The sequence below is a fragment of the Sceloporus occidentalis genome, unplaced genomic scaffold, assembly GCF_023333645.1.
Source record: "Sceloporus occidentalis isolate IW3139 unplaced genomic scaffold, rSceOcc1.0.p SCAF_39, whole genome shotgun sequence".
Taxonomy (NCBI): domain Eukaryota; kingdom Metazoa; phylum Chordata; class Lepidosauria; order Squamata; family Phrynosomatidae; genus Sceloporus; species Sceloporus occidentalis.
In genome coordinates this window covers 4,999,051-5,024,053 of record NW_028317019.1, presented here as the reverse complement: position 1 = coordinate 5,024,053, position 25,003 = coordinate 4,999,051, and the positions used below count along the sequence as shown (strand labels likewise).

At 45.8% G+C, this 25,003-nt stretch overlaps 1 protein-coding gene across 1 annotated transcript; it reads right to left on the bottom strand.

Moving 5' to 3' along the window:
- Positions 1–439: 439 nt before the first annotated feature.
- LOC149290456 (uncharacterized) lies at positions 440–5,637 on the bottom strand. The gene is made up of 2 exons (XM_089489228.1): positions 5,535–5,637; positions 440–1,785 (listed from the first exon to the last, which is right to left on the bottom strand). The coding sequence occupies exons 1-2, from the start codon at positions 5,581–5,583 to the stop codon at positions 983–985; spliced, it is 852 nt and encodes a 283-aa protein (XP_089345354.1). The 5' UTR covers positions 5,584–5,637; the 3' UTR covers positions 440–982.
- Positions 5,638–25,003: the final 19,366 nt, after the last annotated feature.

The following is a 25,003-nucleotide window of genomic DNA, read 5'->3' as shown; positions in this document are numbered from 1 at the left end:
AGGGCAGCAATGGCTTTAGGGCTGAGACTGTGCATGCACACATACATCCAAAGACCCCTTCTGATCATGCGCAGGGATCACCAGGGCTTTACTGCTCCTGCTGTTTATTCCACTGGCGGCCTTTGAGGGAAGGGAAGGAGTGTGCCGGGGGTTCAGCGACCTCCCCTTCCTTCCTTATTTTGAGGACACTTCGAAGAGGCCACAATGGAGCCCAGAAAAGGCAAGAAAGGAAGGCTCTGCATTGGAAATAAAGTCTATGTATACTGTATGTATGTAGATATAATACACACACATACACATATATACATATATATAAATGTATGTGTGTTTGCCTCTGCTGTTCTTATAGCTGGGAATGGAGATGATGGCTGAGGAGAGAAGAAAGGGTAAATTTTGGGCAAATGCAGAACTTCTGTACACCAATGAGTCCAGTCTGTTGAAACAACAAAGAATTTTATTGAGAACACATAGTCAGAAATTGAGCGTTTACGTCAGAACTGCCCACTCCAATCCAAACAATACATTAAAACCCCCAAACCTAAAACTCCACCCTCTTACAACCTAGCCCCCACCTTCAATTCCCACAGTCTATGCCCCACAGGTAACAAGCCCCCCTTTGCCATTCCCAGAAACTAGCCACCTTCCTGTTAATATCAGCCTCCACTTTCTTCAGCCAACATCCCACAAATTCCAAACGCTATCATTCCCAAAACTATTCTAACCAACTGCAACAAATCCCAGCCCCTCATTTAGTTAACTTATACCACGAACCACAATCCCCAGCCAAAGTTACAACCCAAAACAATTATCTATCCTATTAGCAATTAAAACCTAAATCTAACAAAATACAATTTTAAAACATAAACAGACATATGGACAGAAAAACAAAATCACAAGGGCCTTTTCTTAGCACAGCAGGACTGCAAATATATTTTTTGTATTCCTTATTGACAAAAATAATGTTAGTTCACTGCTGGCATTTTTATGGCTTCTCTCCAGTGTGGATTCTTTGATGTCTCACTTGGTGTGACTTAGAAGTAAAACATTTCTCACAATGCTGGCATTTGTATGGCTTCTCTCCTGTGTGGACTCTCTGATGTGTCACTAGGACTGACTTCTGAGAAAGACATTTCCCACAATGCTGGCATTTGTATGGCTTCTCTCCAGTGTGGACTCTTTGATGTCTCACTTGGTGTGACTTAGAAGTAAAACATTTCTCACAATGCTGGCATTTGTATGGCTTCTCTCCTGTGTGGACTCTCTGATGTGTCACTAGGACTGACTTCTGAGAAAAACATTTGCCACAATGCTGGCATTTGTATGGCTTCTCTCCAGTGTGGACTCTTTGATGTTTCACTAGGTCTGAATTCTGAGAAAAACATTTCCCACAATGCTGGCATTTGTATGGCTTCTCTCCAGTGTGGACTCTCTGATGTGTCACTAGGTCTGACTTCTGAGAAAGACATTTCCCACAATGCTGGCATTTGTATGGCTTCTCTCCTGTGTGGACTCTCTGATGTGTCACTAGGACTGACTTCATAGAAAAACATTTCCCACAAGGCTGGCATTTGTATGGCTTCTCTCCTGTGTGGACTCTTTGATGTACCACTAGGTGTGACTTCTGAGAAAAACATTTCCCACAATGCTGGCATTTGTATGGCTTCTCTCCTGTATGGACCCTTCGATGCATGACAAGGATTGACTTGTAAGCAAAATGTCTCCCACAATGCTGGCATTTATGTGACTTCTTTCCTGTGTGGATTCTCTCATGACTCAAATATTTTTCTGTAAAGAAGCACAGTGACAGATAAGACTGAAAATCAGCGTTAAGAGAGGAGGGTGTTACCCATGATTTAGCCCTCATTAACCCCTCCTTATTAGAGATTAAATTAAGAGAGTTTCTGTTAGTAACCCAAGCATGACCGTACTACTTATGCCCCTAAATCCATGGAACAATTGTATCCTTATTTATAGGAGTTAACAAAGAAGAGATTGGAGGGGGACTTAAGGGAATCACTGGAAGCAGATAGTCAGAAAAAGGAATATTGCAGAAATATTCTATTAAACATATGGAGAAATAGTTTGATTGGCAAGTGGCATTATATCCTGTGAGACTGCTATAAAGTCCTGAGTCAGAGACCAAGGCATGATGGAAGGTAACTGCAGAGGTCCCTTCATGCTGTGTGGCACCAGGAGATGACTCACAACCAATACAGTATACAGCTCACATGTGGATTGGTGTGGATTAGAGTTGTGTGTACAAGGGATGGTGAAGTTGATGGAAGTTGGAGAGGAGAGCTTGCAAATAATTGTATTATTAGGAGCAGGTAACTGTTAAAGTTGCCAGATATTGTGCATCTGCGATTATTTGTAGCAGATTTTTTTTTGAACAGATGTAGAAACACCCATGAAATATCTTGAAATAATTATGACCCAGAGTCAGGCTATTACATTTTTATACAACTTCCATTTTGGAATTAATAGGACTGTATAAGGTGTTTTCTGCACTATATCCATTTGACTGTTCTGTTTTATATGAATCATTTTAGAAGTTTGAAGTTAATGAGTGGGTTGCCACTATAAACACGCCATGTGCAGCTTGTATTCTGCTTGAAATGTTATATAACTCAGCTTGGGAGATATTCGATTAGGATACAACTTTCTAAGCAACCGTGCCAAAGCTACTATTTTAAGTCTATATTTCTCAAAGTTATTTGGGACAATTTTTACCTGCCAGGTTAAGATTTCATTTTATGGATTGATGTTTACCCTTATTGCTACAATACAAATTACTTCTTGTGATGCTTTGTGTGTTTTTCAAGCTAGGCGATCCTGGCTTTGCTCCTGCCTTCCCCTCCTGGCTCCCAGAGGCCTGATCCCCTTCCCTTTCTCCTTCCGCTCTCCAACCTTCCCTATTGCCCATCTGCACTGCTTTACCATTTGACCTTCAGCATCTCTTCCCTGCCTTTCTGTTTTTCACATTGCCTCCATCTCTCTATCACAGACACACATCCACAGAGTGTGATGCACAAAAGGGACACTTTGAGGCTCATTTCTTGAGAAAGGCAAGACAATCAATATACAACTAATGCATTAGGAAAGGCAGAACAAGGAGTCTGGGACCTGGTTTCTGATGTTAGTGAGGGTCAAGTGTGAGGGATGAGCCTTAAAACAACCTTAAGGCATCTCTAAGACAGAGATGGACTACTGTTGGGAAGTGGGGTGGTCACATTGGACCCCAGGGGATCTCAGGGGAAACCCCAAATTGTGTTGCCTAAAAATATGGAATAATGTTTTGCCCCTCAATATCCCACAGCATCCCTTTGTGGAAGTGGAGGCCATTTTGCCACTGTTGGGCCCTCTCTGATCCATTGCAGGGCCAAGGGAGGCCTTTTTCCCACGAAGCCTCTCCAGAGCCTCAAAAGGCTGGAAGAGGGGCCACAAAAGCCAGGAAACTTGCTCAAGAATGGGCTGAGGACCATTTAGGGGCAAAAAGCATTAATCTCCATGGCTCCTTCCCACAACATTCCAGAATTGGCAGTTTAGGATTGGATATTGAGAATCCTTACAAAGTGGAGAACAATAGTGCCTCCCTAAAACTAGAAATTCCAAGATTCCACAGGAAGTTGTTATGAGATTTAAATTACATGTGAAAAGGAACTAGGAATGGTAGTAGAGCACAAGTTGAACATGTGTCAACAGTGTGATGCAGCAGCTAAAAAGGCCAGTGTGATCCTAGGCTGTATCAATAGGAGTATAGTGTCAAGATCAAGGGAAGTAATAGTTCCACTCTATTCTGTTTTGGTCAGGGCTCACTTGCAATGATCCTGTGTCCAGTTCTGGGCACCACAGTTCAAACAGATGTTGAGAAACTGGAGCATGTCCAGAGGAAGGAAACCAAAATGGTGAATGGTCTGGAAACCATGCTCTCTGAGGAATGACTAAGGGAGCTGGGTATGTTTAGCTTGGAGAAGAGAAGGTTAAGAGTGGATATGACAGCCCTGTTCAAGTATTTGAAGAGATACTGAGTATGGAGCAAGCTTGCTTTCTGCTGCTCTAGAACAAAGGACACAGAACAATGGACGCAAGTGTTAGGAAGGATCGAATCAGAGGAATTTAATTAGCTCAAATTTACAAGAGGCGTGTCCTAACAACGCACGCAGCGGATTGGGTCCCTATGTGTATACCAGAGGTCATATAGTCCAACCCCAAGAAACAGAGACTGCAATGTCAATGAGTTGCAAATAAAATATAAACATTTATTAAAGCCACACAACCAAAAAGGGATCACACACACACACGCACATTCAGTGCTAAAGCAAGGGAGGGGAAGAGTTGGGGGTAAAGGAGAAAGGATAGAGGCACCATTGAAATATTTACCTAAGGAGTCTTCTCCAAGTGACAGATGTGAGGGATGTTGGTAAGTGAACACGGCAGCGGGGAACAGAAAGCAAGCGGCAACCGCGATGGCTAGGAGCTAAGTTCCAGCGGGCTAAGCTAACAAGAGGCCCGAAAGAAACAGTGGGCTTTGGCTTGCCCAAGTGATTTCAGCAGGGCACAGTACCCAAGAGAGCTCTGGAGCGATTGCTCGACAGAGTTGAGGTTTGGAACTGTAGCTCACAAAGCCCAAAGGAGGGCTGGAATCTGGGTCTTATTTATACTGCGAAACGTATCCTCAGGCTATAGCTACTTGCAGAACAAAGGTCTTCATGGCTATCTATTGACTAAGACTAAAGTTAAACAATGGATACACAAAAGGGTCTGCCACTTCTTTGGGAGAAGACTACTATGTAGATGGCTGGGTACTTAATACCATCAATAGGTGAGGCAAACTTCCTTTGTCCTCATTCAGGTTGCCTGCGACAATGGCAACTCCCAGAACTGGTTTTAAAGGTTTAAATCTACCTTTCTGCTTTAGCCATGGCCTACTAGGCTTGTCTGGCTACGTAGTCAGCTCGCTTTTGGGATAATGGCGGCTGTGATGGGGTCAGTCAGGGGTCATGATTTTTGATCGCTTGGTACCCAAAATTTATATAAATCCAAACTCGATCACACAAGCCACAGGAAAAAAGGTTCCACCAAAATATTAGGAGGAACTTCCTGACAATAAGAGCTATTCAACAGTGGAATATACTCCATCAGAGCATGGTGGCATCGCATTATGGTTATTATTATTATTAATTTCAAATTAATGGACATGGAACAATGGATGCAAGCCACAGGGACAAGAGATTCCACTTAAACCTTAGGAGGAACTTCCTGATAGTAAGAGCTCTTCAAAAGTGGAATATACTCCCTCAGAGTTTGGTGGAGTCTCTTTCTTTGGAGGTTTTTAAACAGAGGCTGGATGGCCATCTCTCGGGGGTGCTTTGAATGTCTATTCCTGCATGGCAGAAGATTGAACCGGATGGTCCTTGTGGTCTATTTCAACTCTTTGATTTTATAATTCTAAAGTGGAGTCATAGCACTCTGACAGTGAATTATGAAAGGGCCCTCAGTCTTCAAAGGACGTGAAATGGATTCAGGTTCCTTACCCACAGAGGCTACATTTCCATAATTCTCCATCATCACATAACTGTACATCAGTCTCTGTTTCTTCGTTAACAGTTTCCATTCCTCCTCAGTGAAATATACAGCCACATCTGCAAAGGTCACCTGCAACAGAAAATAGCCCTGATCCAGAGAGTGACTAAACAAAAGGGGAGGAAAGCACATGGTGCATCGCAAATATTATTTCAACACTTCAGAATTCAGTCCAGGAAATAAACTTTAACTTCTGCAAGAAAGCAAAAAGCCTACAGCCTTTGACATCCAGTTTGTCTCGAATCCTTTCAATATAATATACAATATGATAAACAATATAATTTCGGCCATTTCTGGAATATTATTGATTGATTAACATACTGGCTATTCCAACATGTATATTAGTTTTCATATAGCCATATTTCACCTAATTTCAGAGGCAAATTTCATTTTTAAAAAACAGTTCTGTGGAGTACTCTGGGCTTGAGGGCCACTGGGCCCACCCTCAATTTAAGCCCAGAGATATTCTTCCATATCATCCAGCATTTCACAGATGGGGAAAGCAACACACATGTGGACAAGCAACACCAGAAGGGAGTCAAGATGGCCAAAGTTGTTAATGATAAAGATCACACAAGCGAGAAAGGGTACAGCATTTTGCTTTTGGCTCAGACTCCTGGCAAGGGCAAGACCCTGCCCCCTTCTCTCCTCCCCTCTCCCCTCTTTTGCATTGATGGGCTGTAGACTCTTTTGAACCTGGAATGCACTTTGCAGCAACTGAACTGACCTGAGGAGAAAGGAGGAAATGGGAGGAGGAGAGTGAAATAGGACATTTCCTAAGCCCCTGAAAAAATGAGGAGACAGAGGATTAACCAGGACTCTCTCTGCCAAACTGGGACAGTATCTTCTTCGCTTGCTTTCATGATCCAGCACAGACACAGATGAAAATAACAGTCAGGATGGCAACTTACCAAAGAGCTGTTAACCCTCGGCAGCCTCTTTCTGTTGGAGCCCAGCTCCGTCTGCTTGGCCTTTGTGTTGGCCATCAGGTGGGCAGGGGGATCCTGGTGGCCCTGCACTTTGGTCACTTCCAGCAAACAATGTCCGAACACTGTGTACAAGGGGATCGCGATGAAGTTCCTGAGAAAAGAGACCAGGGTAAGGCTTGGTTTAGCAAGAAACCCTGCAGCAGTCAAAGACACAGAGAACAGCATCCTGCTGATGACATATGCAGGTAACATATGCCTCCTTTGGGCCGATGTAGAGGTGAGCATCCCCTTCCTCCCTCTGCACCAAACAAAACCCCCTGGACCTAGCACAGACTCACTGCAGCTCCCCTACACAACAGTTACTCCATGCCTTGTGAGAGTAGCTGGGGATCAGGGGATGGGGAATTGGAAAGGGTCCTGACTATGTCCTCATAGCTGGATGTGAAATGAGTGCATTATCTGCTGAAACCTGCAGAGGTCCACATTGCCCTCAGAGGAAGATTTCTTCATTTTGCTTCTGACTACAGAAACACAGCTGGATGCTTCTCTAATACCTCACACCAACACTCTCACCAGGCATGGAATGGCCATGTGGGATGCCTTCCACAACTGTATGGTAGGACCTGGGTCACTGAATGGCCAGTTGTAGTCTGATTCCACTCGGAGCAACACTGGAGCATAGAGGGTTGTGCTGGGTCAGGCTGTCTGGCCTGGTGGTTCCTCATTCTCCCAGTGGCCAAACCAGTAGAACTCTCTATGCTCCAGTGTTGCTCTAGGTGGAATGCGTCTAAAAATGGCCCTTCCCCAGGGAGGCCCTCAGTCAAGAAGGGCAGGAAAGGAGCTCTCTCTTCTCAGGTTGCTCCCCTTCCATGGGATCCAGCCCTTCTCCCAGGATCAGGGGGCACCAGAGGATTGAGCTGATGCAAAGGGAGCACCCAATTCTCATGGCAGCCTTCTGCATGCAGAGAAGTCACAATTCTGATAGTGTCTTTGCCCATGTGGAGAGTGCCCATTTTCCACATTGTTGCCTGTCCATCTTGTCTTGGGAATATCCTGTCCCAGCCACATGCAGACCTAAATCCTAGCCTCTATCTTGTGCCTAACCTGATCAGAGTAGAATCACTGAATCAGTGGGATTTATCTATAAGTTGACTCACCAGTCACTTATGGGTTCAGTGGGTCTGCTCTCTAGGGTTAACCAACAGGATTCCGGACTCCTCAGATTTTTAAATTCAGGAATACAAATTTGTCATGCTGTGTCATCATCACTGATGAGAATTTGACTTCTCTTTCACACAGAGGAGGAGTGGGAGCACCTGCTCTATGTCCCAGGTGGAGAAGCTGTAGCTCTTGGGCATGATCTTACAGATCTAATCCATGTCCTCCCATCATCATGGCCTCCTTCCCATTTAGACACTGGTCAAAATAATTATTTTTGCAGATGAGACTATTTTTCTAAGCTTAACTGCTGTGTTTCCTATGTCAGTCATAGCAGGAGCATGAAGTATGAACCTCCTCCCTCTTCTTGCTAAAGCCACATAGAAATTGAGGCATATACATTTGTTTGCATTGTTTCTGAATGGATCTATTGTTAAAATCACAATTTCTTCATTTTTCCTTGAATATTTTTTAAAAAGATGCAAACTGCTGAATACGTTGCACTTGATATAACAAATATCTATAAATGTATAGGTTTATGACTTGAATATTGCACCCTGGATTATGCTCCTTTGGGGTAAGTGAAGACGTATATAAATTCATTTTATAAACCCAGTGAAACTAATATCTCACAAAGTTCTAGTAAACAACACATACACACACAGTTCCCATAAAAAGGACTCACTTGTGCACTGTGTTTCTGAGGTCTGGAAATCTCCCTTCCACCTTCTGGGAAGACAATGCTGTTAGAGAGCAAATTTGGGGCTTTATTCCTGCAAAGCATGGGCTCAGTCTCTCAGCTGCAGCCCTTCCACACAATCCTGGACTGAAACATTTAAACAAAGGTCCTCTTTCAGCTCCAGGAATAAAGGCCTACCTTCAGTACAAAGACCCTGATTCCTGGAGCCCCAGAAAGACCTCTCCTGCAGTCCTTTATGGCTGGAGCTTCCCTGGGTCAGAGGCCGTCTCCTCATCCGTAGAGAAGGGTTGCTCTGAATGCGAAGGAGGAGGAGGTCCACAGGGCTGAGGGAGGGAAGGCAATGGGAAAAGGTCAGTGCCAATGGCCATGGAGGGCAGAAGGTGACAATGCCTAGGAAACTCCTCTGAGTCCCAGCCCTAGGAATGAGTGTCAGGAGTTAGTCCAGGGGCTGAGGGGGTCTCCTTTCCCAAAGGGGGAGGCAAGGACCGGTGGACCCTCCCCAGCTAGGGCCCAAAGGGAGGGTCTCTTTCCCCACCTCTCTCTCTCTCAGCCCCCAAAGCCCAGCCTCTCCACTGGTCCTGCCTCCCTTCCTCAGACCCCCACAGGCCCCTTCCTTCCTTCCTTCCTTCCTTCCTTCCTTCCTTCCTTCCTTCCTTCCCCCCAAAATGGAGGGTCAGAGGCACAAAGGGACACACAACCCTCTTTTTGGCCCAAGGAACCTGGCCTTCTTCTCGCTCTGGAGTCTCAGACAGAGAAAGAGGAACCTCTGTTCTGTTGGGGCGTGTGGAAAGACGTGCTTTGTCCACCACGACCACTTGCTGAGTTGAACCACATCGACAGGACGCCAGGGAGAAGGAATCTGTGGAGATGTCTGCAAAGGTATTCTGGTCAAGAAGGAAATATTCCTTCACCACTGCAAACGGACATGAGCTCCAGGCTTGAGAAATAACCACAGAATAAGCCTTCACTCTTCATGAGGACTTTAATCATCGTTTGCAATATTTACAATATATATATATATATATATATATACACACAGTGTATTGGACAACCGTCTCTAATACACACTATTTACACCAACCAACAACAATAACACAACCTGTGACGCAGCCACAGTAACACCATCCACAGAGAGGCAGTTGCTCTCACACACCAACTGTCTCACTCTGTCTCTCAGTGACAGTTAGGAAGGACAGTTGACAGTTGCATCAACATTCCGATGATGCACTGTTCGAATGTTGACACATATAACTGCCACTAGAGCTGTATATATATAACTTGCACAACAGCTCCACCTAGTGGCCACATCCATGTCATTCCCTGACATGTTCAACTGAGGCTTCAGTGAATGTTCCGGAACATTATTCCCCACATTCACAAGCAGCACAAAATGTCCACCAGAACACAAAATGGCTGACAGAAACGAAAAAGTCCACCGGGACACAAAATGGCCGCCAGGACACAAAATGGCTCCCTCTGCCTCAGTGCTTGGCAGTGGGCAGCCTTCAGGGAACCCAAAATGAAAGGGCCCTAAAGTCGGAAGGGACCCCAAACAGGATTTGCAAACTTAACAACACCTAAACATTTTCCTGATGCTATTGAAAGGAGGAATCTGATCCCCTCCTTAATTACAATCAATAGTGAAAGATATTAATATTGATATTAAGAGTGCCCATTGTCCACAACCCAGCTCAGGTCTTGACCGCTCAGGGAGGCCAGTCCAGCTGCAGGTGGCCCTCCGTCCGTCCTCCTTTCCTTCTGCATTCCTCCTCTTTTCCCCAGCATCAGCCCCTTTCCCAAGAAGGCTGCATCCGCACTTAGAAATAAGACACTTTGACACCTTTTTAACTGCTCGGTGCTATGGAATCCTGGGATTTTACCTTTGGGACATTAGCCTTCTCTGCCAGAGAGCTCTCATGCCACAACAAACTACAAATCCCAGGATTCCATAGGATGGAACCAGGAGAGTTAAAGCAGTTTTGAAATTATTCGAGATTATTTCTGCAGTGCAGATAGAGCCTAAGTTGGTTGTAAAAGAATAGAGGCACCCAAGTCAAATTTTTATCCTGTAAAAAATGGTTTTGCTTTTTTAAAATATAAGCAGTTTGTTTTTCTGTCTAATCATTATTTCTGTTGTTCTTGTTTGTTTTTCTTTTTGTTTGTTTCATTCTTGGTAATATGAGTTATTCTGGTCTGTCTCCTTCCTTCTTGCCTCAAAATCTATTAATAAGGAAACTGGGGAGACTTTTAAAACCTCCCAAAGGAGCCACTTTTGGCCTTTTTTGGGGAAGAAGCCTCCTCTTAGAAGCCAAAGCCCCATGTTTGTGAAGAATAATAATAACACTTATATTAAAAGTATCCTCCCCATTTCTGATCCTTTTTAAAACCCATGTTCCCCAGAAGGATCAGAGCTGTGTAATAAGAAAACCCTCTCAGAAATGAGACACAAAAGACACACAAAGAGACACACTTCCTTCCTTTTGGCCCAAGGAGCCTGGCCTCCTTCTGACTCTGGAGCCTCAGGAGAGAAAGAGAAGCCTCTGTTCAACTGAGGCCTCAGAGAAGGTTCTGGAACATTATTCCCCACAGTCACAAGCAGCACAAAATGGCCACCTCTGTCTCAGCGCTTGGCACTTGGCAGTTTGAGGCCTTCAGGGAAGCCATAATGGAGGAGGAAAGGGCCCCAAAGTCGGAAGGGTCCTCAAACAGTATTTCCAAACCTTAACAACACCTAAAATGCCAAACCAAAAGAACATTCCCAGAGTTCCATACCACTGAGCCATGGCCATTACAGTGGTGCAAAGCAAGAAGGCACAGGAAGGTGGCATTAATGATGATTAAGGTCTGGCAGCAGCTCTATCCTCCCCCCTAGGCCTGATAAAATCATCATCATCATCTTTGCTACAGCATGAGCGTCACCATTAAAAGCACTGGAATCCCCTTTGGGACTTCAGAGAGAGTGGCCCATGCCTAGAAGGACTGCTGGGCCTCCTTCCTCCCCTCCTTAATGGCAGTGGCCAAAGGAAAGCAGCAGCAGTAGACCCAAGCCAGGCCCAGACAGACCTCAGTGCATCAGTGAAGCCTAGTGGTTCCAGGCCGTGTCCCTCTGCTGTCGCTTCACTCCCCTCACTCCTTCCTCCCTTCCTGTCTGTCTCTTTCTCCCTCTGACACTCTGCTCCTCTCTCCTTCCTTCTTTCCTTCCTCCCTCTCTGTCTGTCTCTTTCTCCCTCTGACACTCTGCTCCTCACTCCTTCCTCCCTTCCTTCCTCCCTCTCTGTCTGTCTCTTTCTCTCTCTTACACTCTGCTCCTTTCTCCTTCCTTCCTTCCTTCCTCCCTTCCTGTCTGTCTCTTTATCTCTCTTACACTCTACTCCTCTCTCCTCCTTCCTGTCTCTCTATCTGTCTCTTTCTCCCTCTGACACTCTGCTCCTCTCTCCTTCCTTCCTTCCTTCCTTCCTTCCTTCCTTCCTTCCTTCCTCCCTCTCTGTCTGTCTCTTTCTCTCTCTTACACTCTGCTCCTCTCTCCTTCCTTCCTTCCTTCCTCCCTTCCTGTCTGTCTCTTTATCTCTCTTACACTCTACTCCTCTCTCCTCCTTCCTTCCTGTCTCTCTATCTGTCTCTTTCTCCCTCTGACACTCTGCTTCTCTCTCCTTCCTTCCTTCCTTCCTTCCTCCCTCTCTGTCTGTCTCTTTCTCTCTCTTACACTCTGCTCCTCTCTCCTTCCTTCCTTCCTTCCTCCCTTCCTGTCTGTCTCTTTATCTCTCTTACACTCTACTCCTCTCTCCTCCTTCCTTCCTGTCTCTCTATCTGTCTCTTTCTCCCTCTGACACTCTGCTTCTCTCCTCGGTCACTTTTCCGCACGCAGAGCTAAATAGAGAAGCAGAAGCTCCTCCTCTTCTTGAGGCTGGCCAATGGGGGCAGAGGACCTGGAAGACCCCACCCCCTGCCCCAGACTCACATTTTCTGTTCCAGAGGCCATTTTGTTTTCTGGCAGCCATTTTGTGTCCCTGGCTCTGATTGGCTGGAATCCCAGTCCCTGCCTCCTTGTGTTCTGGTGGCCATTTTGTGCTGCTTGTGACTGTGGTGAATAATGTTCCAGAACCTTCTCTGAGGCCTCAGTTGAACAGAGGCCTCTCTTTCTCTCCTGAGGCTTTAGAGAGATAAGGAAGCCAGGCTCCTTGGGCCAAAAGGAAGGAAGTGTGTTTATTTTTGTGTGTTTTGTGTGTCTTTTCAAATAGACACAGCTCTGCTCCTTCTGGGGAACATGGGTTTTAAAAGGGATCAGAAATGGAGAGGATAGTTTTAATACAAGCATCATTATTATTCTTCATAACATCAGGCTTTGGCTTCTAAGAGGAGGATCCCCCCCCCCCCCCGCCAAAAGGCTAAAAGTAGCTCCTCTGGGAGGTTTTAAAAGTCTCTTCAGTTTTATTATTAAGAGATTTTAATGCATGAATGAAGTTGACAAACCAGACCATCTCATATTACTGAGAATGAAACAAACAAACAACAACAAAAATAACAAAACAAAGCGCTTAGTTTTTGAAAGTAAAAGCATTATTAAGAGAGGAAAAAAACCAGACTTGGGCGCTTCTACCCTTTTACAACCAGCTCAGGCTGTGTCTGCACTGCAGAAATATTCCAGTTCGAAACTGTGTTAACTCTCCTGGCTCCATCCTGAGGAATCCTGGGATTTGTAGTTTGTTAGGCACCAGAGATCCAGAACCACCCCAAGGCAAGGCTCTCCAGGGCTCTCTTGGCCCTCCTTTGCTTGCAAATATAGTGGGGCCCTGGTATACGTGGGGGATGCGTTCCGCCCCCCGGCGTATACCAAAATCCGCGTATGCTCAAATCCACACGTGCCAACATTGGGGACAAAAGTCCCTCTCCTCTCCTCCCCTCCCCAACTTTTTCCCTCCTCACCGCCACGGTCGGGGGAAAGGCCGCGTGGGGATGTTGGAGGCCAAGAGGGCTCCAGCCCACCATCCGGCCCTTCTGTGGAGGTGGCAGTGATTGCTGCGGTGGCAGCGAAGAGGAGGCAGAGGATCAGCGCCAGAGGCCTCCTCTCCACCTCGGCCTGCACGCCTCCACTGTCATGACCGCTGAAGGGCTGGGTGGTGACCCAGAAGCCTCTTGGCCTCAAATAGCCCCATATGGCCCTTGCGCCATGGCGGCAGTGGAGAGGGGGCCGAAGAGGCCTCTGGCAGTACTCCTCGGCCTTCGCTCCACTGCCAGCACACTTGGCCTCCAGGAGAAACACCTCGCCTTTCCCCTGGCCTTGGCAACGAGGAGCCCGAGGTGGCAGAGCAGCAACACCAGATGCCTCCTCAGCCTCCTCGCTACCACCACAAGCACAAAAGGGCCAGGTTTGGGTGTTGGAGGCCAAGAAGACTCCAGCCCAGCACCTGGCCCTCACGCAAAGGCGGCGGCGGAGAGGACGCCTCTGGCATTCTCCTTGGCCTCCTCTCCGCCGTCACCATGACCACCACAGGAGTTGCCGGCGGCGACGGCGGAGAGGTGTCTGAGGCTTGGCCTCCTCACAGCCGCAGCTCCACCGCCGCCACCAATGCAAAAGAGCCAGGTGGAGCCTGGAGGCCTCTTGTCTAGCTTGTTCCATGTTTTTGTTTTATATACTGTTTAATTTGGTTAACTGCTATTAAGGGACATAGCTATGAGATTCTATGATATGGGGTGCACTATAAACCTTTTAATAAACGAACAGGGATTGCAATCCTATATATTCATATTATCAGACATAACTCCAGAGAATGTTAGCCTTTTGGATGCCAGAAGGTTCCTCTCATTCTTCAATGCAAGAAGCAACACCTCAGCTTCCTTCTAGAAGATAAAGCAAAAAGGCTTCAAAACCACTGAAGCCTTGGGCAAGTCACACTCTCTCAGCCTCAGAGGATGGCCATGGGAAACCCACTCTGAAGAAACCTGCCAAGAAAACCCCTTCAGAGACTCCCATAAAGTCACCATAAGACCTGGAAACAACTGGAAGACAGACCCCAAGAACAACATTGGAAAATAGGTGCAAGTCTTGCCTTGGGCAAATGTAATGACTGGGCTCCAGTCATTGGAGGTCTTCTTCAGGCAGAAAAGGAAGGTTTATGCAAATGCAGAATGACATCACTGCTACGGAAGGCTCTCTTGACCAATCAGAGAGCAAGATAAAGGTTCTTCTGGAAGCTTCCGTGAGAAGGAGATATAAGGCCTGAGAGACCAAGAGACAGTTGGGGGAATTGTGTCGGTTGGAGATCGAGAGAGAGAGAGTTAAAGAGCGGATCTTGGAAGTTAGTCTCAGAACTGGATGTTTAGGTCTATTTATTATTTTAATAGCTTGTGTGAATTGTATATTATATACTTACAAATATTGTAACCTGCAAGATTCTTAATATCTTGTATGGCTTATATTTCAGTTATATTTTGTTATCTATAGTAAATACCTCCTTGGAGTATCTACTACTCAGCGCTCCTTTTACACGTGTCTTGGCTCAGTTGATGCTTGGGAAGATCAGTAAAGAAGTAGAAATAAGGTTCCTTAACTGGTCCCAGTGTAGGTTAAGGGAAACCCTTTTATAATTTGCTGGATGATGGCAGCGAGATTTAAGGAAGTTAAGGGTCTGCTCGGCTAAGAGCCATAATGTCTAAATGTCTAATTAACAGTTTGTAAGCCACTCTGATAGCCTTTTGGCTGAAGAGAAGGGTATAAAATTATTATTATTATTATTATTATTATTATTATTATTATTATTATTATTCCAGGGCCACAGTTTGGCTGCTTGGACCACCGGAGATCATCACAGTGAGTCAGTTGGAAAAGCCCATCTCACTCCAAAAAATAAAGGTACTTAAGGAGTTTGCACTCTACGTCTTTCTGTAATAATAGCTACAAAACTGATAATAGCATTTGGGACATTTAGTCTTTTAAAAACAAATAGTGCAGATTTAAATGCTGCTTTAAAACCTCTTTCCATCTGCCAGCTTTGCTCTGGTTTTGGGGTAAATGAGAAAGTGTTGGGAGGGAGGGACTGCCAACAGAATTAGGAGATGCATTGCAGGCTATGGACAGTTTGCGGCCAAGTAAGGTCCAAAACACATGGCAGCAATAGTCCAGTCTGAGAGCGCTTTAACTTCCCTGGCCCAGTGCTAGGGAATCCTGGGAACTGGAGTTTATTGTGGCACCAGAGCTCTCTGACAGAGAAGGCTCAATGTCTCAGAAAACTAAATTTCCCAGAATTCCTTAGCACTGACCTCAGCTAGGGCAGTTAAAGCAATCTCAGATTGGATTATTGCTGCAGTGTGTTTTGGACTTAGGCGGCCCTTGGGAAGTCACACTTTCTCAGCCTCAGAGAATGGCAATGGCAACCCCTCTATGAAGAAACCTGCCAAAGAAACCTCATGATAAGGTTGCCTTAGGGTTGCCATAAATTAGAAGTGACTTGAAGATACACATGAAGAAAAAAACCTGCAGTTATTTCTCAGGTTGTACATGGGAATGGGAGACAGTGTGGTGCAGTGGTTTATGTGTTGGGTTAGAACTCTGGAGGCCAGAGTCCAGTGCCTCACTCCTCCATGAAACCAGCTGGGTCCATTGGGCAAGAAGTCACACTCTCTCAGCCTCAGGGAAGGCAATGGCAAACCTCCTCTGAACAGCTCTTGCCAAGAAAACCCCAGGAGAGGCTCCCCAGAAGTCGACAATGACTTAGAGCCACTCCACAAAAAACGACAAAGCCTCAAGAAAGAGCCAACATGGTTTAGTGGCTGGAGTATTGGACTATGACCCTGGAGCCCAGGGTTCGAATGCCTTCTTAGCCACGGAAACCCACTGAATGACCTTAGGCAAGTTACACTCTCTCAGCCTCAGAGAGAGGCACTTACAAAACCACTTCTGGACAAATCTTGCCAATAAAAGCCTGCGAAGAGCTTCCCTTAGGGTCAGCATATGTCAGGAACAACTTGGAGGCACACAACGACAACAAGTCCAGTAACACCACTAACACAAGGTAGCTAGGGAGAAAGAAAGAAAGAAAGAAAGAAAGAAAGAAAGAAAGAAAGAAGATGTGGGAGTTGTAGTCCTTGGTTCAGAAGGATTGGAGGGGCCTTACTGCAAGGCAGGACCCCTCCTCTCTCTGGCCATGTGGATGCTGGGAGATCAAGTCCAGGAAATACACTGTAAATCCCACTGGCAAGAGAAAAGGCTACTAATGCCTTTCAGATCCAGTTTGCCCCAAATCCTTTATGAGGCCAGAAACCCCTTTGTTAGGAAGCGAACCCCAAATATCTCAGGAAGGCTCCCCATCTCCCAAGGCCCCCTCCCTCCAGGACCTCCTTCCACTCTTCCCTCAGTCTCTCTCTCTCTCCTGAAGGCCTCCAACTGACAACTGCCAAGCGCTCAGACAGAAGTAGCCATTTTTTGTCCCAGCGGCCATTTTGTGTTCCAGTGACCATTTTGTGTTCTGGCAGCCAATTTGTGTTCTGGCAGCCATTTTGTGGTACAGCAAACATTTTGTGTTCTGGTAGCCATTTTGTCTTCTAGCAGCCATTTTGTGTTCTGGTGGCCATTTTGTGTTCTGGCAGCCATTTTGTATTCTACCAGCCATTTTGTGTTCTGGTGGCCATTTTCTGCTGCTTGTGACTGTTGGGAATAATGTTCCAGAGCCTTCTCTGAGGCCTCAGTTGAACAGAGGCTTCTCTTTCTCTCCTGAGGCTCCAGAGTCAGAAGGAGGCCAGGCTCCTTGGGCCAAAAGGAAGGAAGTGTGTCTCTTTGTGTGACTTTTGTGTCTCTTTTCTGAGAGGGTTTTCTTATTACAAAGCTCTGCTTCTTCTGGGGAACATGGGTGTTAAAAGGGATCAGAAATGGGGTGGATAGTTTTAATACAAGCCTTATTATTATTATTCAGAAACATAGGGCTTTGGCTTCTAAGAGGAGGTTAGTCCCCCAAACGAGGCCAAAAGTGGCTCCTCTGGAAAGTTTAAAAAGACTCCCCAGTTTTCTTATTAATAGACTTTCAGGCAAGAAGGAAGGAGACCGACCAGAATAACTCATATTACCAAGAATGAAACAAACCAACATACAAAGAAACAACAACTAGAAGAATAAGGATTAGACAGAAAAACAAACTGCTTATATTTTAAAAAAGTAAAACCATTTTTAACAGAATAAAAATTTCACTTGGTTGCTTCTATCCTTTTACAGCTGACTTGGGCTCTATCTGCACTACAGAAATCATCTGGTTAGAAACCACTTTAACTCTCCTGGCTCCATCCTATGGAATCCTGGGATCTGTAGTTTGTTGTGGCATGAGAGCTCTCTGGCAGAGAAGGCTAAGTGTCCAAAGATAAAATCCCAGGATTCCATAGCACTGAGCGGTTAAAGCGGTGTCAAAGTGCTTTATTTCTATAGTGCAGATGCAGTCTTCTTGGGAAAGGGGCTGATGCTGGGGAAAAGAGGAGGAATGCAGAAGGAAAGGAGGACAGACGGACGGACAGAGGGCCACCTGCAGCTGGACTGGCCTCCCTGAGTGGTCAAGACCTGAGCTGGGTTGCGGACGATGGGCACTCTTAATATTAGGATTAACATCCTTCACTATTGATTGTAATTAAGGAGGGGATCAGTTTCACTTTCAATAGCATCAGGAAAATGTCTAGGTGTTGTTAAGGTTTGGAAATCCTATTTGGGATCCCTTCCGACTTTGGGGCCCTTTCATCCACCAATTTGGATTCCCTGAAGGCCTCAGACTGCCAACTGCCAAGCGATGAGGAAGGGGCAGCCATTTTGTATCCCAGTGGCCATTTTGTGTTCTGGTGGCCATTTTGTGTTCTAGAATCCCAGTCCCTCCCACTGTCCCTAGAACTGATTGGTTGGAATCCCAGTCCCTTCCACCATCCCTGGCCATTTTGTGTTCCGGAGGCCATTTTCTGCTGCTTGTGACTGTGGGGAATAATGTTCCGGAACCTTCTCTGAGGCCTCAGTTGAACAGAGGCCTCTCTTTCTCTCCTGAGGCTCCAGAGTCAGAAGGAGGCCAGGCTCCTTGGGCCAAAAGGAAAGAAGTGTGTTCCTTTGTGCCTCTGCCCCTCCATTTTGGGGGGAAGGAAGGAAGGAAGGGGCCTGTGGGGGGCTCTGAGGAAGAAGAGGCAGGGACTCAGGGCCAGTGGGGAGGCTGGGATTTGAGGGCTGGGAGAGAGAGTTGGGAAAGAGACCCTCCCTTTGGGCCCTAGCTGGGGAGGGTCCTTCCGTTCTTGCCTCCCCCTTTGGGAAAGGAGACGCCCTCAGCCCCCTGGACTCACTCCTGCCACTCATTCCTAGAATGGCTGGGACTCAGAGGAGTTTCCTAGGCATTGTCACCTTCTGCCCTCCATGGCCATTGGCACTGACCTTTTCCCATTGCCTTCCCTCCCTCAGCCCTTGGACCTCCTCCTCCTTCGCACTCAGAGCAACCCTTCTCTACGGCTGAGGAGACGGCCTCTGACCCAGGGAAGCTCCGGCCATAAAGGACTGCAGAAGAGGCCTTTCTGGGGCTGAAGAAGTCAGTGTCTTTGTAGTGAAGGTAGGCTTTTATTCCTGGAGCTGAAAGATGACCTTTGTTTAAATGGTTCAGTCCAGGATTGTGTGGAAGGGCTGTAGCTGAGAGACTGAGCCCAGGCTTTGCAGGCATAAAGCCCCAAATTCCGTCTCTAGCAGCATTGTCTTCCCAGAAGGTGGAAGTGAGATATCCAGACCCAGACACACAGTGCGCCAGTGATTCCTTTTTATGGGGACTGTGTTTGTATGTTGTGTTCACTAGAACTTTGTGACATATTAGAATCATAGAATCGTAGAGTTGGAAGAGACCACAAGGGCCATTCAGTCCAACCCCCTGCCATGCAGGAAATCACAATCAAAGCATCCCCGACAGATGGCCATCCAGCCTCTGCTTGAAGACCTCCAAGGAAGGAGACTCCACTACACTCCGAGGAAGTGTGTTCCAGTGTCGAACAGCCCTTACTGTCAGGAAGTTCCTCCTAATGTTGAGGTGGAATCTTTTTTCCTGCAGTTTGCATCCATTGCTCCGGGTCCTAGTCTCTGGAGCAGCAGAAAACAAGCTTGCTCCCTCCTCAATATGACATCCCTTTAAATATTTGAACAGGGCTATCATATCACCTCTTAACCGTCTTTTCTCCAGGCTAAACATCCTCAGCTCCCTGAGTCGTTCCTCATAGGGCAAGGTTTCCAGACCTTTCACCATTTTAGTCACCCTCCTTTGGACACACTCCAGTTTCTCAATGTCCTTTTTTGAATTGTGGTGCCCAGAGCTGGACACAATATTCCAGGTGGGGCCTGACCAGAGCAGAATATAGTGGCACTATGACTTCCTTTGATCTAGACACTATACTTCTATTGATGCAGCCTAATATCGCATTGGCCTTGTTAGCTGCCGCATTGCACTGTTGACTCATGTTCAACTTATGGTCTACTACCCTTTCACATGTAGTTTCATTCAGCCAGGTGTCCTCCATCCTATATCTGTGCTTTTCGTTTTTCTGCCCTAAGTGCAGTACCTTACATTTCTCCGTGTTGAATTTCATTTTGTTAGCTATGGCCCAGTTTTCTAGTCTGTTCAGATCATTTTGAATCTTGATCCTGTCCTCTGGAGTATTAGCTACTCCTCCTAATTTTGTGTCATCTGCAAATTTGATAAGTATGCCCCCAATTCTGTCATCCAGGTCATTGATAAAGATGTTGAATAACACTGGGCCCAAGACAGAGCCCTGTGGGACCCCACTGGTCATTTCTCTCCAGGATGAAAAGGAGCCATTGTTGAGCACCCTTTCGGTTCGGCCGGTCAACCAATTACAAATCCATGTGACAGTTGCCTTGTCTAGTCCACATTTCACAAGCTTGTTTGCAAGAATATCATGGGGAACTTTGTCAAAGGCCTTACTGAAATCAAGATATACTATATCCACAGCATTCCCTTCATCTAACAAGTTGGTAATCTTATCAAAAAAAGAGATCAGGTTTGTCTGGCATGACTTCTTTCGTTTATAAAAAGAATTTACATATGTCTTCACTTCCCCAAAATGAGTATAATTCAGGGTGCAATGTTCATTTATAAACTATACATTTATAGATTTTTGTTATATCAAGTGCAACACATTCAGTAGTGTGCATCTTTTAAAAAAATATACAAGGAAAAGTGAAGAAATTGTGATTTTGACAATAGATCCATTCCGAAACAATGCACACAAATGTACATGCCTCAATTTCTATGTGGCTTTAGCAAGCAGAGGGAGCAAGTACACACTTCTTGATCCTGCTATGACTGACATAGACAAACACAGCAGTTAAGCTTAGAGAAATAGTCTCATATGCAAAAATAAAATAATTATTTTGACCAGTGTCTAAATGGGGAGGGGGCCATGATGATGGGAGGGCGTGGATTTGATCTGTAAAGTAAATCATGTATCATCCAGCCCAAGAGCTAGAGCTTCTCCACCTGGGACATAAAGCAGGTCCTCCCCCTCCTCCTCTTTGTGAAAGAGAAGTCAAATTCTCATCAGTGATGATGAAATAGCATTAAAAATTTGCATCCCTGCATTAAAAAATCTGAGGAGTCCTTTATCCTGTTAGTTAACCCCAGAGAGCAGACCCACTGAACCTATAAGTGACTGGTGAGTCAACATATAGATAAATCCAATTGATTCAGTGATTCTACTCTGATCAGGACTAGGCATAGGATACAGGCTAGGATTTAGTCTGCATGTGGCTAGATCAGGATATTCCCAAGACAAGATGGACAGGCAACAGTGTGGAAAATGGGCACTCTCCACATGGGCAGAGACACTCTCAGAATTGTGACTTCTCTGCATACAGGAGTTTGCCATGGGAATTGGGTGCTCCCTTCCCATCAGCTCAATCCTCTGGTGCCCCCTGATCCTGGGAGAAAGGCTGGATCCCATGGAAGGGGAACAACCTGGGAAGAGAGAGCTCCTTTCCTGCCCTTCTTGACCGGAGGCCTCCCTAGTGAATGGCCAGCCGTAGACCCAGGCCAGACAGCCTGACCCAGCAGAACCCTCTATGCTCCATTGTTTCTCCAGGTGGAATCAGGCTACAACTGGCCATTCACTGATCCAGGTCCTACCATAGAGTTGTGGAAGCCATCCCTCATGGCCATTCTATGCCTAGTGAGACTGTTGGGTGTGAGGCATTAGAGAAACATCCAGCTGTGTTTCTGTAGTCAGAAGCAAAATGAAGAAATCTTCCTCTGAGGGCCACTGGGGACCTCTGCAGGAGATAATGCACTCATTTCACATCTAGCTATTAGGACATAGTCAGGACCTTTTCCAATTCCCTATTCCCTGATCCCCAGCCACTCTCACAAGGCATGGAGTAACTGTTGTGTAGGGGAGCTGCAGTGAGTCTATGCTAGTTCCAGGGGGCTTTGTTTGGTGCAGAGGGAGGAAGGGGATGCCCACCTCTGCATTGGACCAAAGGAGACATTAGTCACCTGCGTATGTCACCAGCAGGATGCTGATCTCAGTGACTTTGAGTGCTGCAGGGTTTCTAGCCAAACCAAGCCTAATCCTGGTCTCTTTTCTCAGGAACTTCATCTTGGACCCCTTGTACACGGCTTTGGGGTATCCTTTGCTGGAAGTGACCAAAGTGCAGGGCCACCAAGACCCCTCGCCCACCTGATGGCCGACGCAAAGGCCAAGCAGAGGGAGCTGGGCTCCAACAGAAAGAGGCTGCCAAGGAACAACAACTCTTTGGTAAGTTGCCATCCTGACTATTACTTTCATCTGTGTCTGGGCCGGCTCATGAAGCAAGCAGAGAACATACTGTCCCAGTTTGGCAGAGAATGTCCTGGTTATTCCTCTGTCACCTCATTTTTTCAGGGGCTTTGAAAATGTCCTATTTCACTCTCCTCCTTCCACTTTCCCCCTTCGCCTCAGGTCAGTTCAGTTGCTGCAAAATGTGTTTCAAGTTCAAAAGAGTGTGCATCCCATCAATTCAAAAGAGGGGAGGAGAGAAGGGAGCAGGGTCTTGCCCTTGCCAGGAGTCAGAGGCAAAAGCAAACTGCTGTACCTTTCCTCGCTTGTGTGATCTTTATCATTAACAACTTTGGCTATCTTGACCCCATTTTGATGTTGCTTTTTCACATGAGTCTTGCTTTCCCAATCTGTGAAATGCTGGGGGATATGGAAGCCCAGAATACTCCCCAGAACTGTTTTTTTTAAAGTGAAATTTGCCTCTGAAATTAGGTGAGATATGACTAAATGAACTATAATTCATTGGTGACTGTATCTAATATACATGTTGGGATAGTCAGTATCTTAATCAATGTATAATATTCCAGAAATGGCCTAAATTATATTGTTTATTATATTATATATTACATTGAAAGGATTAGAGACAAACTGGATCTCAAAGGCTGTAGCTTTTTGTTTGTTTGCAGAATGTAAAGTTTATTTCCTGGACTAAATTGTGAATTGTTGAAAAAATAATTGCAATGCACTATGTGCTTTCCTCCCCTTTTGTTTAGTCACTCTCTGGATAAGATCTATTTTCTGTTGCAGGTGACCTTTGCGGATGTGGCAGTATATTTCACTGAGGAGGAATGGAAACTGTTGACAAAAAAGCAGAAACTTATGTATAGTACTGTAATGATGGAGAATTACGAGAATGTGGCCTCTGTGGGTAAGGAACCTGAATCCATTGCCCTTCCTCTGAAGACTGAGGGTCCTTTCATAATTTACTGTCAGAGCGCTATGATTCCACTTTAGAATTATAGAATCAAAGAGTTGAAATAGACCACAAGGACCATCTGGTTCAATCTTCTGCCATGCAGGAATAGACATTCAAAGCACCCCCAAGAGATGGCTATCCAGCCTCTGTTTAAAGACCTCCAAAGAAAGAGACTCCACCAAACTCTGAGGGAGTATATTCCACTGTTGAAGAGCTCTTACTCTCAGGAAGTTCCTCCTAAAGTTTAAGTGGAATCTCTTGTCCCTGTGGCTTGCATCCATTGTTCCATGTCCTTTTCTCTGGAGTAGCAGAAAGCAAGCCTGCTCCATCCAGAATATGACATCTCTTCAAATATTTGAACAGGGCTGTCATATCCACTCTTAACCTTCTCTTCTCCCAGCTAAACATACCCAGCTCCCTAAGTCGTTCCTCAGAGAGCATGGTTTCCAGACCGTTGACCATTTTGGTTTCCCTCCTCTGGACATGCTCCAGCTTCTCAACATCTATTTGAATTGTGGTGCCCAGAACTGGACACAGGATTATTGGAAGTGAGCCCTGACCAAAACAGAATAGAGTAGCACTATTACTTCCCTTGATCTTGACACTATACTCCTATTGATACAGCCTAGGATCACATTGGCCTTTTTAGCTGCTGCATCACACTCTTGACACATGTTCAACTTGTGCTCTACTACCATTCCTAGTTTCCTTTCACACGTAATTTGTCATAACAACTTCCTGTGGAATCTTGGAATTTCTAGTTTTAGTGAGGCACTATTGTTCTCCACTTTGTAAGGATTCTAAATATCCAATCCTAAACTGCCAATTCTGGAATTTTGTAGGAAGGAGCCATGGAGATTAATGCTTTTTGCCCCTAAATGGTCCTCAGCCCATCCCAGAACAAGTTTCTTGGCTTTTGTAGCCCCTCTTCTAGCATTTTGAGACTCTGGAGAGGCATTGTGGGAAAAAAGCCTTCCTTGGCCCTGCAATGGCTCAGAGAGGGCCCAACAGTGGCAAAATGGCCTCCACTTCCCCAAAGGGATGCTGTGGGATATTGAGGGGCAAAACATTAGGCCATATTTTTAGGCGACACAATGTGGGGTTGCCCCTGAGATCCACTGGGGTCCAATGTGACCACCCCACTTCCCTACAGCAGTCCATCCCTGTCTTAGAGATGTCTTAAGGTTGTTTTAAGGATTCTCCCTTGCACTTGACCCTCACTAATATCAGAAACAAGGTCCCGGACCCCTTTTTCTGCCTTCCCTAATGCATTAGTCGTATATTAATTGTCTTGCCAAGAAATGACCTCAAAGTGTCCCTTTTGTGCATCACACTCTGTGGGTGTGTGTCTGTGATAGAGAGATGGTGGCAATGTGAAAAACATAAAGGCAGGGAAGAGATGCGGAAGGTGAAATGGTAAAGCAGTGCAGATGGGCAAGAGGCAGGGTTGGAGAGCGGAGGGAGAAAAGGAAGGGGATCAGGCCTCTGGGATCCAGGAGGGGAAGGCAGGAGCAAAGCCAGGATCGCCTAGTTCTGTGCGGAGAGGAAGGGACTTCTGGGAAGGGCCAGGAGAGAGGCCTTGGGGATTGGGAGGCAGCCACCAAACTGACAGATTTTAAGAACTGGATTGAGTGAACTGGTGAGAACCAGCTCAAATCCTTCTTTTCAGACATATTTAGGGGTTCCATTTAGCAGTTATGTGTAACATCTATGAAGGGAGGAAAGGGGACACAAAAACTCCTTTTTCTCTAATGTTTCTTTTGCTTAGCTCCATGGTTGATTCAAGACATCCTTTGTTACCCAAAATGCTGGAGTCTGGGTGGACACCCACAAGTGCTATGCTTTTAGGGGAATTTGGTACTTAGCTCACTAGAAATAAATAGGTTTACTGGGGCAATAGTG